Raw genomic sequence first — 19390 nt, 5'->3', positions numbered from 1 at the left:
CTAAATAAAGTTAGATTTGAAATAACAGGATATGGCTGGCATCAGCACACGTGCCTGAGTACACAGGTAGACAGACAGTAGATCTACAGGGTCAGCGGAACTAAAACTACCATATACAACAGACCATAGGAGACACAACCACAACACAATCACAGCCTGATATAGTTCCAAGCTAGAAACAATATTGCCTTTCTCAATGCTATTTCGTCGATGAGAATTATTGATAAATATGTTGTGAATATTGCGCAGTGCTTCACGAAAGTAGTTCAACCATATGTTGCACCATCCATTGAGCCTTCCGTATTACTTACTCTTAGACCCAGCCCAAACGGATCTCCATACTTTTGCTGGCAAGATGTTAAATAACACCAGCAGCTACTTCTTCAGCCAATGTGGTAGCCAGGCTCTGTATGCCTGTGGTAGATCAAGCGTATATAACACTTTATCAGATGAGGGTGGGGGGCAAAACAGCAGTTTGTCATCCCTACTCTCGTGGAAGATTATGAGGAGACGAACTGTCCTATCTGTGGACGATCTAGGTTAAGTCGCAAATACCTCGCTGGTATAGGTGATGGTGCTGCAAGTATAGAAACGGAAAGATGACGAGCGCAAGACATTAAACCCTACTACAACGTCGATGTAGTATTGACTGCTATCTGCACGAGTCACTGAGTACAGTTTTATCGCATGATGCCTACCTGACTTACAGCAGGACTACATCCAACACGTTGACAGTACTGCAACAGTTGGTATATTTCCATAACGCAACATGGCCCGTGAAGATCCGGGGTAGAATAGGTCTTCAGCAACCCATGCTTGCTGTAAAAGTCGACTATGCTTGTCGCAAGAATCTACTAACGGGATCGGGTGGTCAGGCTAGCTGAATTGCATGTTATCGAATCCCAATTGCGTGGATAGATACTCATGATGTCAATCACATGATTGTCTGGTCCAGACTCGATTATTTACAGACCGCCGTCATATGGCTGGAATATTGCGGAGTGCGGTGTTAAACAACAAACAAACCATTACGCAATGTAAGATGGATTATTTTGGTATTATCGGTGCCATAAACACGCGACTAAGCCTCAAGAGACTAGTTTTATTAGGTATAGTTTACACAGATTGTTTTAGAGGTATCATTGACAAGTCTTATGTGTTTCTGGTGGCAATGCTCTTCAGTGAGGTTATTGATAAGTCCTGACTTTAGCTGTAAGTCCTCGCTGACCTGTCTCTTGTCATGATCCCAGTACGCCATTATACCAAGCTCCCTTTCTCACAAGCATCACAGAAGCTACATAAACGCTAGCTTATTGAAAACATCACGCGATTTAAACATGGTTATCTCCTAAGCTTATATTGGCGTTATATTGACGTAGGGTAACCTGTTATTGATGAATGTGAGCTTAAATTGACCCTATTCGTTGAACATAAACCGTTGAATACCGGAGAAAGCCACTTTCAACCAGGTTCAAACATGGACCATTGTCCATGACAGCATCGCCTGTTGGTTGATGTCGGTGCCTACTTGAACTAGCCACCTGTAATTAACCGGCAAGACTTTCCAAGTATTGATTTCTGTAGTAGGTTATCTTGAGACCAAGGGGAGATGACCATTGATCAGAACTATTGTCATCTTTACTTGTACATGTTTTATTAAAACAAACAGACACCAAGGACTATGGGCAGTCTAACAATCTCAACTGGTCCTGAAGGGATTCGGAGATTAGCAAACAACATAGAACCCTTGTTAGATATGAATCACTTTACTTTAACATTCATAGAATTCGTTAATAAGTGTATAAGACACACTTTAGTTGAATGAATGAATTGTTCAGCATGGGTTGAGATAATGAATTGGTGAGTGTTGAGTTTGGGAGCCAGACATTGTTTGTGTTCAGTGAAAGGTAGTTCCCTTCTGACATTTGGAAGCAGACGGTATTGTCGTCTGCTTCATGTAGTATGGTCGTCTGCTTTGCACAAATAGAGACAGGTCACGTGGTGTTTATCGTATTATGACGTAAAGCTCGGTGTTTAGATTGGATTGATCGAATGAAACCAATTAGAGAAATCAGCCAAATCATTATGACAAAACAAAAAGGTCCCTGCAACATGTTGTTAACCCAGATGACCCGTATATGTCATTTGTTTTCATTGATTGTCGTTTATGAATGAATAATTTTTACAAATATCCTTTATTCGAATTCCAGATAGCCCACGCGAACTGATAGACAGGTTAGCTATACAGAGATCCACTCCTGTCGGCGAAACATGGCGGCGGTTTAACCGGACCACAAATTACACCCAGCTCGGCTACGGCTACCGTTGGATCTGCGACGACTACTACTACGGCTCTGGTTGTTCAACGATGTGCCGTCCCAGGGATGACAAATTTGGTCACTTCACGTGCAATGACAAGGGCGAGAAAGTTTGTCTCAACGGCTGGAAGGGGGACTACTGCGATGAAGGTAGGCATGAGATAACACCATCAATGAAGTGTTCTGGGTATATTTCAAACTGTTTGAATTCTAGCTAGACAAAAATGCCCCCGGGGCTTGGATGACAGGGGGTCAGAAGGTTGGTCTATTTCTCAGGTTTCGTTGAAAGGTATATGTGACATTTGGGTCAGTCAAAGTGTCTGCAGAATTGACAACAATCGGATTACAAAGTCTGGAAGGGACGCTCCGATAGAACAATCGTATACTAGGACTTGTCTCTCAACTTGAATCAAACACTGCTGATCCAATTCACAGCTATTGAGTCCCTAATTGCAGTTCGAGTTAATTACGACTTGGCTGCGTCAATACCCGACACCCCAGGGTGACTAGCACCCTAGCTATAAAAAGCCGGATTCTTCGTTGACTGACTTGATTGCAGACAGATACTAATTAGGTGCATAGTTAATAGCGCCAGCGTGTTTACAAATCAATCCCTTTATATGGTTGTTTATGATAAACAGGACGACCAAACACAACTGCCTTCAGGTTCCATAAAGATAAATTTATGAAGCAGTTCGCACTCTGTGATACATGCGCCCGACGGGCAGACGATATGATCTAAAACACTTCACCAAGATGCAAGATTTTCAGATGTTTATAATGGACAGCCTCTGATACAGGCTCGCTTTGCGTTTCCTTCACAAAATGCCTGTGTAGGGATGGCGAAACAATTTTCTCTGTGTGTAACTGGGAGACTTAGTGAGTATGCATTAATTTGCCAAGCCATCTGTTGCACCAAATGAACATCACGCTCACTTCAGCATGAGAGTAAGGGCTTTAGTATTGAAAGTAGCTCAGCATTCAATAAGCCTGCCATTGAAGAGGGCGTCATTCACATTGCTAGGCATGCATACCTCCCTCCATGGCAGGGTTCGCTCCCTACCTCATGCGCAGTCTCCCCATCTTGCCTGGGGCCCTACCCCTCCGCACCCCAGTATGCATGGAAGGACAGGGGTCCCAAACCATATCTAGGTCAGGTTTATTGATCCCGTCAGTGTTTGCATTGCAGTCTTTGCGGTCGATATAGGCATAATTTTTCAAAAGAAAAGTCGCGTGCCGACCGAATTATCATAACAAAAATTGGCGCGTTCTCTTGGCAATAGTCCCGGGAAATCGCACGCTCGGTCGCCGAGTGTATTACCAGTTGTAACACACGTATTGGGGTTGGGTGCCCGAAAATGCAAACTTGTCGGCCAGTTTCATAGCTGATCAAACACAACTGAACGTGATTGTTGCATATTCAACGCGCGCTGAAGCGTAAAAGACGTTGTTTTTTTCTTAGCTGACATATTAACCTTGTTGTACAGGTCTCATGTATTCTTACGCTGGTAGGCTGGTAATCAGAGATAACAAGACATGATATGGGTGCAAACGATCTAAGATAAGACTCTCAGGGCAGGTAACACTACTCCACCATAAGACGTGAGCTTCTGGTGCAGGCATCTAGGACAGCTGACGTAGTGTTGTCAGTATGGACAATTGATAGGTGTGTCTATCGGGGAGGGGGAGGGGGGGATTTTACACCTGGCCGGCTCCAGCCCAGGGGAAAAAGTAGCAACCGATGGTGCAAAGGCAATACATATATTTTCTTTGGTTTACCTATACCCATATTGCATATGGTTGTTAAACAAAATTATAGGTAGGGTGGATAAAGGCTAGTTGGGTAGGGACATTCCATCAGTATGCAGATGTTGGTCATCCACCTGGACCGGGCAGCTGGTCAACCACAATAGCATCGGCGAGTCCGCTCCGACCAGGGGAGTGACACTTGATGATCTCGGCTCTTTCAGTGCCGCTAATTGATAGGAGCAGGGCCTCAACAAAGCCCTACTCGCTGATCTTTTGTTCTCACTTCCCGCCATAACCCAATCGTTCAATCCCCGGGTCCACTCGGCAGCAGATGATAATTTTCTGCAACTAAATAATGTCTAGTAATTAGTCCATGGTCGGGTTAAATTTGGAAGCTTTGCTACAATAAAAGACCTTGAGGCGTCTACTGTCAGCCGCTTGCTAATTTGAACGGGGGCAGATGCAACAGTTTACAAGTTGCCGCCAATGCAATTTTTGATATATTTAAACATTAAAAGAGGGGCAGGCACATCAGTGCAGAATGGTGTAGTCTTTAGGCAATATATTTTTTTCACATTGCGCCATGTTTTATTATAAAACGCATATGATACAGAAATGTAACATCATATCTATTTGTTGCAGCTATCTGCCTGCCGGATTGTCACAAGGATAACGGGTTCTGCGACCAGCCCAATGAATGCGAGTGAGTATTCTTCTTCGTTTGTCTGCAAAAGAGCTATCTCGCCGTGGTGGCTATCGGGTCTATCGAAACGGGATCGCGTTCCCGAAATAAATGCCTGGATATTACCAGCCTTAAAAGTTGCATCACATATGGTTAAGGAAACAGCCGGCGAGGACGGAGGCACGCGACTTGAAGTCGGGGAACAGTTGGGGCAGCGTGGGAAAGTTGCGTGTTGCTGTACAGATTATCTGATCCTCTCTGACGTTATGCCTGCGCATCCTCCGCGTGTGAAGTTGCATCGTCAAGTTCCAATCTCTTCTGTCTGTACCCAGTAAAATTCGTGTACCATCTTCTCAAATGCGCTAGGGACTCGTGGCATGAAATTCCAATCAGCATCGTTTCAGTTTCAAGGCGTATACTAATTAATTGTGTGCAAACATTAACGCAACTTGTCTGGCTGGGTATCCTCGCTGGGTTGTTTTACGGTGATTTATATGATCTGCCAGCGATCTTGACCAGCCAGCCGAGCACATCTTGTGTTTAATGTCTTTCGGAAATGAACCAACTAAACGGAAATATTCAAGCAGGGGTTCTCCTCAACATTCTGTTAACAGTACAGGGGCGACCATGTTATATTCGGTAATAAAGTAATCCTTCAGTGCAACACAATTGAATCGTGTCAGCACGATTACCGGTAAACCCCCTTACCGAAATAAGTAAACAGGTGAATATTTAGCCAGAGGCATCATAACATAGCTGTGTGTTCTGCTGTTAAAATATTATATTATCTAAGTCAGCCGAAATTGGAAGTTAAAAGGGGATTAGCTGAACATGTTTAGTGTTAGAGGCTTAGTATGATACAAGTAGTTTAATATTTGTTCGTTTTCAGATGCCGCATGGGCTACCAGGGTACGTTTTGTGACCAGTGCATCCCCTACCCGGGGTGCCAACACGGCTCCTGCAAGAAACCATGGGAATGCAACTGTGAGGAGGGCTGGGGCGGCCTCTTCTGCAACCAAGGTGTGTTTCTACAGCAATCTCCCCACAACAATCTCCCCACAATAATTATCCCTTCTAATGCTGTATGTTATTGGTTTTCTGAAACAATACCGTAGCACTTTGCTAGCTAAGGCCAGTTGGTTGTGTTTTTATTGATTTTCATCAAATGACTATTTTTCAAAGAGACTAGAGATCATGATTTGGTTGTGTTTTGACATTGCAATATTAAGTTACGTGACAGGCTAACGATTTTAAGCCTTAGTCATTGCTGGAACATTATCAAATTATTATGTAATCTGATGTAAAATTGTGGCAAATATCCACAGTTTGCATAATGGTTGGCCAATTTGATGTGATGATCGGCTTCGTTTCAACGACTAGAACTAGCCTCGAATATGGCAAATACTCCTGGCAGTTAGGTGACGCATTTCATTGGCTGACTAAGGCGGTTTGACATGACATGAAACATGGCCATACGTCATAGCGCCCATATTGCTATATTGACAAACTGTGTGTTACAATGATCGATAGAGCCGCGACTATCAACACACAGTATTATCTGACGTAACGTGCTGTAGTTTTTCCGTATTAGTTGTCATGACAGAAGTATTACCTTGCTCAAGAATCAGGGTTACTTATGGACTAGTCGATAACCAAGTTCCTGTTTATGTTCCAATAAAACTTGTTTATGCATGAGCGTTTGTAACAAACGGCTGTTTCCTTGTAGATCTCAACTACTGCACACATCACAAGCCGTGCAAGAATGGCGGCACATGTACCAATACCGGACAGGGCAGCTACACCTGTGCTTGTCCCACAGGGTACACAGGCACCAACTGTGAGATAGAAATTGACGACTGCGAGCGCCAGCCATGTAAGAACGGAGGCACATGCAGGGTAAGTTTGGTAAAACGTGTTTCTGATAAAGTTAAAATCGGCATGTATCTAAAATTTATGAAAATATTGTTTTACTTCCAATAAATACACCATATGATGTAACTGTTCAGGAAAACGCTTTTCTTTTGAGTAGTCACATTTACTGACTGTTGGTTTGTTACAGGACTTTGGCACTGGGTTCCTGTGCGATTGTACTCAAGGCTTCTATGGCAGACAGTGCGAGAACACAGCTAACTCCTGTGAGACCAAGCCATGCAGTAATGGTGGAACTTGTGTTGAAGACAAGGACTCCTACAAGTGCATCTGCCCCCTCGGATATGAAGGCTTCAACTGCGATAATGAGAAAAATGAGTGTGCAGGCAACCCATGCAAAAATGGTACGTTTAATTTAATTTAAATATTTGAAGGTCATTCTATGGATTTCTATGCCATTCGTTTATTACATGATTGTACGCATGATTACATTTAGAGTGTTTCCATTCCAGCATATGATAATAATGTGGTTAATTTATTTTGCAGAAGGTCGGTGTATTGACCAGCTAAATGGATTCCGCTGTGTTTGCAATACTGGATACAGTGGTCGGACGTGTGAAGAGAACGAGGACAACTGCGTCCAGAACCCTTGTCTCAACAACGGAACCTGTGTGGATGGTTTCAATGACTTCACTTGTCGCTGTGTGCCAGGCTTTGTTGGACCCTTATGTCAGAGCAATGTTGATGACTGCATCGTGCGCCCATGTGCTAATGGTGGTTCCTGCCATGATAGGATCAATGATTTTTCATGTACCTGTGCTATTGGATTTACTGGAAAAACATGTGAGATAAATATTGATGAATGTGAGTCGAGACCTTGCCAGAATGGAGCAAGTTGTGAGGACCATGTTGGCGACTACATCTGTAAATGTACGGAGGGATTTTGGGGCAACAACTGCCAATATGTAGAAGGCGAGACCACACCAAGAGTCGAACAGACTACTCAGACAACTGCTCCTGCTGAAACTACACAGATGGTTGTTGTGAAGGAGACTACAGAAGGCAACCATACTGCAGTCGAGTCGGCTCATCACACTGGTCATCAGGAGGATGGACTGACCACCACACAGCTCCTCATCATCATCTGTGTCGGATCTGGAGTCCCTCTCGTGCTCATCATTGTTCTGGTGACAGTGTGCTTGTGTCGCAAGCGTCATCACATGATGCATGAAAATATGGAGATAGAACGGCAACAAAATATTGTCAACAACATCAACAACTCAAGTGTCAAGTGTGTGGACTCTCACATTTTTACAACAATCCCTCAGAGCACTTCAAATAGTTCAAGTATTAAAAATAGCAATGAGGAACAAGACTTAAATAGAAAAAATTCAAAACATCTTTTAGAAAAATCCAATAGCAGACAATTTACGAAAGACTTAAATACACATGATCAGTCACCAACATACTTACCAAAAGACTTAGATTATGATTATGAAAAACCTACCAGGAGGTTGGACCTGGGAGCATCTTCTCCGGTGGATTCTAGTTCCATTAGGTAAGTTGGACATTTTACAAACTTTACTGTATTAATAATCTGTTAGTGTTTTCATGCTGGTTTAACAAAGAAGTTGACAATGCCTGATAAGAATGGTGAAATAATAATTATCTTGTTAATTGTTCAAGATCTGGCAAAGTTTCACTGTAAATGTGTTTTGTTGAATTCTTGTCAATCATTTGAAGTATTGTATGTTGTTTGTGAGCAGGCAATTGAATGTTTATATTTTTTATGTGGGTTTTACCAGATGCTGATTATTTCTTCTCTCTGTTTTCAGTGACTACAGTCCGCGGGACTTAGAAGAAAATATTGCAAAACCTTCCTATTCAGAGACAAACAGAAACTCTATTTTAGTGTTAGAGCCCCCCAATCGCCATTCACATTGTGAGGAAGTGTTGGCCACGGAGGTCTAACAGTGTGAGACAGTGACTCCAGCATACATCAGTGCATTGCTGTAAAATACACACCGCATGATTTGTCAGTGTTATTTAAGTGCCTTTGTTTTGTATAGAGATGCAATATGAACGTTGTACAGTTGAAGAAGCTGCCTGGATGCTGTTGTTTATACGAGATTATTTATAATGTGTTGTTTAACAGACGGCTTCGGAGCCTTGTACAATATTATGCAAAGCTTTGTGGAACAATGACGTGGACAAAGCCAATGTGCTTGCATTCTGCGATTGAATATGAGGGCATATTTATGAGAAATTATCTCATTGGACTGGGAGTTTCAATATACATCGGAATATAATTCCATAAAACCAGTGCAGTGAGGACAATACCGAGACCAATACCGACAGGTGGACATCGACACCTTGTGGGCCACTGCCATTTCCACTTCCCATGGACAACGTTCCTTCCCACAATGCATTGCTTCATGCCAACTGATGATTGGTTAAGACTTGTTGGGTGTGAGTCTGATTGGTTGACACTGATCATGTGACTATTCATGAGGACATTACTGCTTCACCATCTTGGGAGGACTCATCATTTCCATGGACTTGTACTGGACACTACCAAACAGTGGATTTGTTCCGTGTGTCCTTCACAGCAGTTTCTTGTGTGCTATTTCCAGTACTTGGTACATTTTTGTGCAATCTGTTCAAACCAATATAAAAAGTATTTGCCTGTAACATGGCCCAATAAGGCAGAGTTGTCCCAGCTCACGGACCTATCTATCTGGCTCTATGTGGTTTTCTAGTCTTGTTAAATTGCGTTACACACAGAGAACTGTACAGATTGTTGCATCATGATGATGACGATGATGATAATTATAATAGTTGCCAGGGTCGCTGTCCAAGTGTCGTTGGTACAATTTACGATTCTGTGACGCGATGACAAAATAAGCGTTCAGAAATGTTTTCTGATCTTTTTTTTTGAATACCATTAGTTGATTGCTTGTCATAATACCCACACTATAAATACCACTGTAGATTGTTAAGTATGGCACTTTGACAGCAACCCGCTTGTGTAAAAACTACTGTATAGAATTCTCATGGAAACTGATGTGTTGATTGTAATAATTGACCAAGTTGATTAAGTTATTGACAAATTACCGGTGAGGTCTGCTCACCCACGGTAGTCAGTTGTTGCTGTTCTCCAATCAGTTATGACTGTGAAATTAACTATAGTTTGTCTCAAAGTTTGGATTAGTATAACAGTTGTGGAAAATGCATGTGAACTGCTTTTGCTTTAAGAAGACAACTTCAATATGTTCAGTGAGTTTCTCACTGAGTGTACTGAAAGCTTAAAATAATTCATGTAATAAGATATTTATATATAAGATAATATGAAATGATTAGAATCTATTTTTGAAATATCTGAAATGTTGTGATGCTTACAAATTTTGATACAAGCTATAGAAAATAGAAACTATTTAATTTTATTGGATGGAAATCAAAGCATACCCCACACAGTTTTACAGTAGGCTGAACAAATACACTGTAACAAAGATAGGGGAGGTAGGGGTGTACAGGTGCCCCCAACCTTTAATACCAAGATGCAGTTATTTATTCTTCCCATCATTCCATTGACTCATCTGGTGGCAAATCCCTGGTATGCTCATGGCATGTTTCGATTTTCGATGTCAAAACTTCCCAGTTGTAAAATCTGTTAACCAAGGAAGAAAAAAGTATGTTATTTTGGTGTGTGTTTGTTATTAATGGTTTTGTTATGACTTTCTGAAAAAAACAACATCCAACTTGTTATGCCTTCAAAAAGAATTACAATGGAAGTTTTGATCTCCCCATGAGCATCACCACTGTGAGCTTTAACAATGTCAGTTTTCATGCAAAAAAAGGGCGTCTTGTGACATGTCTCTAGTATGCCATGTGACCACGAGTCATGTGACCATCTTTCACTCACTCATCTATCACTGTTCGTTTTCGCCATGCATCATCTACACATTGTGTCTGCACAGCTTTCCTGTATGCCTGTGATGTCTGTATGTACATAATATGTATATTTATAGCAAAAATGAAATTGTATATATGACTGTTATTACTTCTATACTATTAATACTATTGGTATTTCTCGATATCATTAAATAAAGAGGTCACAATCACTTATTTTTTCAAATTTGAAGTCAATGTTGTCTGTTTTCAATATCATCACTACATGGAGTCTACAATACCTCGGGTGACAGGTATTCAGAATGGAATGGCTATAGCCATGTCTTGTTTCTATGGTTACCTGAAGACGGCACTGTAAAATCACCTACATCTCAGTCTAACAAGGTGCAATAATTTGAATGGTACAACCCTAAACGGAGGCAGTTAGGAAACATATACATTTTAAAAAATCGCCTTGAGCATGATTGACTTTTTTTTTTTTTATATGAACATCAGTCCTCGTTAGCATTGCATTAATATCACTCAAAAAACAAGAGATCACACATTGGTTGTATATTAGGTCAGGTCAATAACTAGTCAAAGCCATGGGTGATAGTTCTGTATTTGGTCCAGTATCATGACCTACCATAGAACCTCAGCAGTAGGTGTAGTAAAGACAAGTTGTGCATTAATATTTGATCCATTTGATGAGGCTTGCATACAAGCAACCATCATACAACAGATAACGTATGTAAGCAAGGATTATAACCTACCTAAATATTATCCCGGGGGAAGTTTTACTCTAGAGAATAGTATCCTCCTTATTGCCACACTGGTATGGGCTCAAATTCACTTGGGAGAATCATCCTGACGCTATAGAATTTCATCCCCGGGATAAAAAAATAGGGTAGGATAATATTCCCTCTTACACATACACAGTCTCTTCCCAGACCTTTAGGAAACAAAGGAGAAACACAATAATGTAACACTTAGTGCTTTATTGTCATACATGTTGTGGTTTCACCATTTATTTCACTGACAGTGTCAAAGAAGAGTTAGCCTTTTGGGACTTATTCATGCTGGCTGATCTTATTGGTTATTATTTAATATGTAATGAATTTTAAGCTGCTGTTTGCATTTGGTTGCAGGCTGGGATGCAAGAGTGGTTAATGCTTTCAGAATGAATCATAGCTGTATTTGCAAACTTAACATGCAATCTATAAAGTTAATTGAATGAAAGCAATATGAAGGAATTGCGACTGTCAACTGCTACTGAGGGATGTTCCCCCAGACTGATTCAGACTTGAAAACAGCAAGACAATCCACTGAAAGCCTTTCAGATAATCAAATTAGCCTTTAAAAATGTCTGAACACCAATTCCAATTTCCTAACATTTTCACTTGAAAGAGTTCAATCAAATGGAAAGTGACAGTTATTTTACAGTTTCAATTAGCAAAGTGACTGGCAATGACTTAGAAGTAAAATTAAATCTTTTTGAACGTTCTCGTAACTGTTGACACGATGGGGCACAGATTGAAGCGGAGGGTGTACAATGACCGCAGTATTGGTGTTACTGGTGGTCATTGATTGACCAATCCAAACAAGGATGTATTGCATGTGACACATTATCCAAGTGATCAAATCAATGATCCAATAGCAGATAGGCCAACTTTCAACTTGTGCCAGCTTTTCGACCCTTCTCCCAAAATCAATCAACTAGAAGCAATGTCAAGTGCTTTTCTAATGTCTTGGGTGGTTTCTTCTGCCAACCCAGCAGTGATAAAGAGAGGCAACTAACACTCTAAATCACCATTGATGGACTAATGTCAAATTTTCATTTGTCAAATCTTTTTAGTGCTTCCTAATAGCTGGTGCCTGAATATAGTATGAGTAAGATACCAGATTAGCTTCGGCTTCTTGAAGGAGTGGGAATATTTCACCAACACAAATTCATCACTGAAATAAGATTCTCTAACCTGATTGATGATGTAGAAACCGTGCATTACAAACACCGGTATTGGCTTTGAAGCTTTACATCATTTAAACCAGTGTAATCAGTGCAGTGACCAACTGCTCACAGTACTTTCAATGTGATATTCAGTAACAGAACATTGTCATTCTGTTATGTTCTATTCTTTAAGTACAATATTTCACAGAATATCAAAATAATTCATATCGGTTAGAAATTTTGAACAATTATATGCACTGTTGTTATAAAACAACATTCCTCATCGATGAACAAGGATGCTAAACAAAGTAATCCATATTGTAGCACTGACATTCTTACTGTCATCTGTATGTGCAAATTATGAAGTTGTTCATCTTGAAATCCAAACAGTTGCTTGCACTCATCAGACAATCAACTTCTCATTTAGTCCCAAAATAACCCTGAAATGAAGCCCACACTGAAATCAACCCACTGATTCAGGTGTGGGTACCTGGTCTGATGGCAGGTCTCAGTTGATGGGTTGGCCTGTAGCATCAATGAGAAGACCAATCTGCTTCGGCTGCTGCTGCAATTCAGAGTTTATGATTACAAGCTCCTGTCTAGGAAATTCGCCAAACTTCTATTTCAGTAGGCGGAGGGTAGGGCAATGTAGTGGGGATGAGGCAGGGATGAGGCATAAACAATTATCTTTTTTGTTGTAGTCGGCATCTTGGGGCTTTTTTCCTGGGTGGTGTTTTTTGTTGGCCCTGGCTATGCACTAAGGAGTTCAGCAGCCTCTGGTGAAAGTGAACCTGGCTTCAGATCACTTTGGCCTACTTCTGCTCTACTTTCATGTTATCCTCAGGACTCCATAGGTGCCAATCCTTTTACATCTTTGCCAGACGTCTTCAATAAGCCATTTATGATTCTTCAAGGCTACAGCCATTTTCTAGTAAATGCTGTTGTCCTACAACACCTTGTATATAATCACTTCAAACATAGATACATCAGCCATACAGAGTGCAAGGCCAGACATGGTGCCTGTCCAGTAACACTCAGCCCCATTGTAGTGACACATCTTCTTGGCCAACAAATATTTGTCAAAAGTTCTCAAATTCTTTTTTCACAATGTGATCTCCTCGAGGTTATGCTATTTTTCTACCACATGAATTTATGGATTCTTTGGTAAAGATGCTAAGATGCATGAGGCTACTTAAACTATATTCAAATGATGTCAGGGTATTTGATTGGTTTGGTTTGTTTGTTGTTTAATGCCGCACTCAGCAATATTCCAGCTATATGATGGCAGTCTGTAAATAATCGAGTCTGGACCAGTAATCTAGTGATTGACATCAGCAGGATCAATCCACACAACTGGGATACAATGACATGCATCAACTAAGTCAGCAAAACCTGACCACCCGATCCCATTAGTCGCCTCTTACGACAAGCATGGTCGGCTTTTACGGCAAGCATGGGTTGCTGATGACCTATTCTACCCCGGATCAAATCTTGATTTGAGACACAATTTCTTTTAAAAACCACGAACAAAATGTTCGTAATAAGAATGTTTTCAATGAAGATTTTGAGTTTACAATTTGTAATGAAATTGGATTAGTTAAACATAACTTTAATTATTTTCTCAGGAAGCAATTATTTCAGTTTTTTATTAAGGACTGAGTGCAAGAGATCTATAAAAAAATAAAACCCACCAAAAATACTACTTGCCCAATGGAATAGATGGTGTACAATGTTTGTATGTATGCAAAGTGTTCTTGCTCTTCTACACAGTAACATCATGTGGAAGTATAGGGAGTAAGTGGGTCTAGGTTTACACTGCTTTCACAACGCTGTTGGGATTTGAACCAAAGTTTTCAACTTTAACCACTGTGCTACCCCACCACCCATGGGCAGCATGGACATCAATGGGAATGGAACAGCACTTTTTGGGTGATGTGTGTATGATCCAGTCCACCCTAGCTTCACCCAATATCAACAACAGTGATGGCCTCCACACTTAGGTTGTGTCTAAGGAGGATTGTTTCTGTGTGTGCATTGCAGTTGTGTTGATTCTGTTGATGAAACTAATAAGGAATAGACACAAGCCAGCAGACCTTATCGCTGTAGTGTTGATGCTGTTTGTGGATCTTGGTGAAACTAGGCTGGACCATGTACACACAGAAACATCCCTCTTGTTGTACACCACAATGGCCTCCCCACTGCTGGGCTGTATACAACAAGACGGATGTTTCTGTGTATGCACAGTCCAATCTAGTTTCACCAAGATCAACACAACAGCAATGGCCTCCCCTCTGCTAGGCTGTGTAGAACAAGACGGATGTTTCTATATGTGCATGGTCCAGCCTAGTTCCTCCAAGATCAACACAACAGCAATGGCCTCCCCTCTGCTAGGCTGTGTACAACAAGACGGATGTTTCTGTGTATGCATGGTCCAGCCTAGTTTCACCAAGATCAACACAACAGCAATGGCCTCCCCTCTGCTAGGCTATGTACAACAAGACGGATGTTTCTGTGTATGCACAGTCCAATCTAGTTTCACCAAGATCAACAGAACAGCAATGGCCTCCCCTCTGCTAGGCTGTGTAGAACAAGACGGATGTTTCTGTGTATGCATGGTCCAGCCTAGTTTCACCAAGATCAACACAACAGCAATGGCCTCCCCCCTGCTAGGCTGTGTACAACAAGACGGATGTTTCTGTGTATGCACAGTCCAATCTTGTTTCACCAAGATCAACACAACAGCAATGGCCTCCCCTCTGCTAGGCTGTGTACAACAAGAGGGATGTTTCTATATGTGCATGGTCCAGCCTAGTTCCTCCAAGATCAACACAACAGCAATGGCCTCCCCTCTGCTAGGCTGTGTAGAACAAGACGGATGTTTCTGTGAATGCATGGTCCAGCCTAGTTCCACCAAGATCAACACAACAGCAATGGCCTCCCCTCTGCTAGGCTGTGTACAACAAGAGGGATGTTTCTATATGTGCATGGTCCAGCCTAGTTCCTCCAAGATCAACACAACAGCAATGGCCTCCCCTCTGCTAGGCTGTGTAGAACAAGACGGATGTTTCTGTGTATGCATGGTCCAGCCTAGTTTCACAAAGATCAACACAACAGCAAAGGGCTCCCCTCTGCTAGGCTGTGTAGAACAAGAGGGATGTTTCTATATGTGCATAGTCCAGCCTAGTTCCACCAAGATCAACACAACAGCAATGGCCTCCCCTCTGCTAGGCTGTGTACAACAAGAGGGATGTTTCTATATGTGCATGGTCCAGCCTAGTTCCTCCAAGATCAACACAACAGCAATGGCCTCCCCTCTGCTAGGCTGTGTACAACAAGACGGATGTTTCTGTGTATGCACAGTCCAGCCTAGTTCCTCCAAGATCAACACAACAGCAATGGCCTCCCCTCTGCTAGGCTGTGTACAACAAGACGGATGTTTCTGTGTATGCATGGTCCAGCCTAGTTTCACCAAGATCAACACAACAGCAATGGCCTCCCCTCTGCTAGGCTGTGTAGAACAAGAGGAATGTTTCTATATGTGCATGGTCCAGCCTAGTTCCTCCAAGATCAACACAACAGCAATGGCCTCCCCTCTGCTAGGCTGTGTAGAACAAGAGGGATGTTTCTATATGTGCATGGTCCAGCCTAGTTCCTCCAAGATCAACACAACAGCAATGGCCTCCCCTCTGCTAGACTGTGTACAACAAGACGGATGTTTCTGTGTATGCACAGTCCAGCCTAGTTCCTCCAAGATCAACACAACAGCAATGGCCTCCTCTGCGGGGGATCTTTCTGTGGTTCCCAGACAAGCCCCCAGTGTAATGTGTTCAGCTTGATTACCAGGAAGCAGTGGTGGATGTCAGCCCACGCTTGTGCATGTTGCGTGAAACAACAGTCTTGATTTACCTGCTGCAGTAGGATGTAGGTGCAGCATGTAGATCAGGAACACTTACTTCAACCTTGGTACTCAGCCACCCTATCATAACATGTCACAACACAAGATATCCTGCATCAATAATGATCACAGCTTTGATGTGTGTGTGTCAGAATTTCAAGCAAAGGGTTGTAGCACTAGTTGCCAACTTGCAGTAATGTTCATCTTAGATTGCATGTTTACAAATTTATCTTGGGTGTTGAATATATACCATGGGTCCTTATCCCATCAAACACACCTTATCACTAGTTGATGGTGGTCAGATCTCTGTACTCTTTATATTAGTACTGGGTGCCATCAAAACTTAAGAAAAGCAGTATTTTGATGAATATACCAAACTGACTGGATGTTTATAAACTGAGGAGGATCAGGCACAGAACCAGATTAGGAGATGGCAGTATGTCCTATCCCCAGAGTGTACTTTGAGTGAGTGAGTGACCTTTCAACAATATTTCAGTTACATCACCATGTCAGCTTAAGGTGTGACGAAAGCCAAAGTGATGCAGGTCGTAAACGTTTACATTTTGGTGAAACCCACAAACATAAGAAGTGTGCTGATAAACTATTGATCATAATCAGAAAAAATCGGGGATTCAAACTCATGTCATAGGGTCAAGGCATGCAACCATGCACAGTGAATGTCGGTGTTCTAGACAACCAGGATAACTGTGTCCCCTTCTGGGGTGTACTCAACAATCATGACTCTGTCTCGTTTGTCTTCCTTAATGACTCCACAACCCCATCAGTTTTGGGTCAGTTTGGTCCTTTTTTAAAATTTCATTTTACAGATTGTCCATATCTCTTCAACACCCAACCCAAAAGACCTCCCCATGTATCAAGTGTGTTTGCGACCCTCTTGTGATCACCCTTCCACAACTACCTATCATACACACATACTCATACAAGTTTCCATGACTTGAAGCAAACACACAAAAACTATATCAATACTACCGGTATAATGATTTCCACAAGGTGATTTTCAAACTCAGTGGAGTGACTCCAAGAGAACATGTTTGTGCAAACCAGTAATCAATAGAAACTATTTCTGTGGAAAATTAATAATGAATACTTTCTAATTTCTGCAGTTAGCCAGCCATGTTTGACAACACACAGTTAATGAACAAACGTTGTGAATTCAGCAAGTGAAAACAGTGACGCAGGCTGCCGGTGACAAGGAAATGGTGGCTGAATCTTCACTTGATTTTCTTATCTTTAACACACAAAAGTGGTCTCTCTGTAGGTTTAATTACAGTTTTGTGTGTTTAGTCATTAAATACCATATTTATCTGAAAAAATATTAATCTGATATACAATGATGATATACAAATATATAAGTTTACTTAAACGTATACTACTCAAAATAAGTTAAAGAACACCCGATTCTTTCATGATACTATAGTTAAGCTGTCATGCCATGATTCTTTCATATTATTAGTGATATGAAAGAATTGGGTGTTCTTTATCTTCTGTTGAGTAGTATATCTCTAATTGTTTTATAATAACCATTTTAAGAGGGTACAAAATAAACCAGACGATGTCGATGTTTTGAAAAGTGACTCTGATGAGCCGATTTTGTTGACATATTCTTCACCCATTTCCAAACATGATCACCACCCAACTCTCCATATTATTAAACATATTCATATCAACGTTTTATTGCAAGTGATCAGGAAATTAATTCACATCACAGGGTCAACCACTACAAATATGCAAATGAAAGTAATCTCAGATATTGCCTTGAAGAAAACACTCCTTGAAACCTGGAACTAATAAGTCTAGTTGTATCAAACACAGTGTGACAATGCTTCCTTAATCAATGTGGGAACTGGCCCCGTATACATTATAAATAACATCTCCAGTTGGATTCTAGCACTTAGTATCTAGTTAGTCTATCGTGCAACACATCAGGTGTTTACTGCCCATTTTATTTGTGGATGATATAAAGTGATATTGATTAGGGTATAACTTATTCATCATGTGTATCAGACTACTGACATCTTCCGAGTTGTCAACACCCTTGAAGAGAAGCCTCATCCGCAGCTTGTGGAGTTCTAACATTTTCTCAATCTAGCTAAAAACTTTATTGGACAATGGTATATTAGCTGTGGGTAATACCGGTAGGTCAGGACATGCTTACCCTTTTTGTGAACAACTGGAGTCATCACTGATTTCCAGAAATTTATTTTTTCAGCTATTTTGCCTTTAACGCCCAATGGAATCTATTTTGTCTGATAATCGAGACTGCTGTTGAAGTTTTATATATATTTGATTAAATGTAAAACATGTGTAATGAAACAATGTGAGTGTTTGTTTATTTTAGAAATGCAAATGTGAGTGAGTGAGGGAGGGAGGGAGCATGGTTTTACACTGATATTAGAAATATTCTACCGTAATCTATCTACAGTAGTGACTGTAAGGACGCTGCAGTGACAAGCCTGTTCCTTACCTAATAGGTTACAGACCCGTACTGAATGATGATGATGAACATTGTTTATGACAATGTTTTAGTTTGTTGTTTAATGCCAAACTCAACAATATTCCAGCTACATGCTTGCAGTTGTAAATAATCAAGTCTGAACCAGGCAATCAAGTGACCGACATCATGAGCATTGATCCTTGCAATTGGGATACCATGACATGCATCGACCAAGTCAGCAAGCCAGACCACACTACCTCGTCATGCTGCTAATGGATGAGGGTGGGGATGATGATGATAGTGGTGGTGTTTGGTGAGGTCATAGTGTTGATGAACGATGGGATTTATCAGGATTATTGCACTTGCATGCGTGGCGTGGTGTGGTGTGGTGTGGTGTGGTGTGGTGTGGTGCGGTGCGGTGTGGTGGTGTCCGGTGGGGTGTGGTGTGTGTGGACTTGGTGGGCTAATTTTGGTTTCATAGTGCATGTCTACTGACATACGGTACTATGCTGCAGTTTAACATGGATACCCCACTCAGACACAGTATACTGACTCCGAGCTGACCAGTCCTTGTTTTAGCCCCTTA

At 41.4% G+C, this 19390-nt stretch overlaps 1 protein-coding gene across 10 annotated transcripts in view; it reads left to right on the top strand.

The window, feature by feature from the left end:
• LOC124137071 (delta-like protein D) overlaps positions 1 to 10759 on the top strand; it is a 194661-nt gene extending 183902 nt beyond the window's left edge. For all 10 annotated transcript variants that reach the window (XM_046503213.2, XM_046503212.2, XM_046503211.2 and 7 more), the window contains 7 exons: positions 2211 to 2468; positions 4710 to 4770; positions 5639 to 5769; positions 6476 to 6645; positions 6809 to 7022; positions 7165 to 8176; positions 8454 to 10759. In XM_046503213.2, coding sequence (XP_046359169.1) covers positions 2211 to 2468; positions 4710 to 4770; positions 5639 to 5769; positions 6476 to 6645; positions 6809 to 7022; positions 7165 to 8176; positions 8454 to 8589 — 1982 coding nt within the window. In that variant the 3' untranslated portion in view covers positions 8590 to 10759. The remainder of the gene's footprint in view (positions 1 to 2210; positions 2469 to 4709; positions 4771 to 5638; positions 5770 to 6475; positions 6646 to 6808; positions 7023 to 7164; positions 8177 to 8453) is intronic.
• The last annotated feature ends 8631 nt before the right edge of the window (positions 10760 to 19390 follow it).

The sequence above is a fragment of the Haliotis rufescens genome, unplaced genomic scaffold (assembly GCF_023055435.1).
Source record: "Haliotis rufescens isolate VD_foot unplaced genomic scaffold, xgHalRufe1.0.p SCAF_3, whole genome shotgun sequence".
Lineage (NCBI taxonomy): Eukaryota > Metazoa > Mollusca > Gastropoda > Lepetellida > Haliotidae > Haliotis > Haliotis rufescens.
The sequence above is the reverse complement of the archived record's forward strand: the minus strand, read 5'-3'. Positions and strand labels throughout refer to the sequence as shown.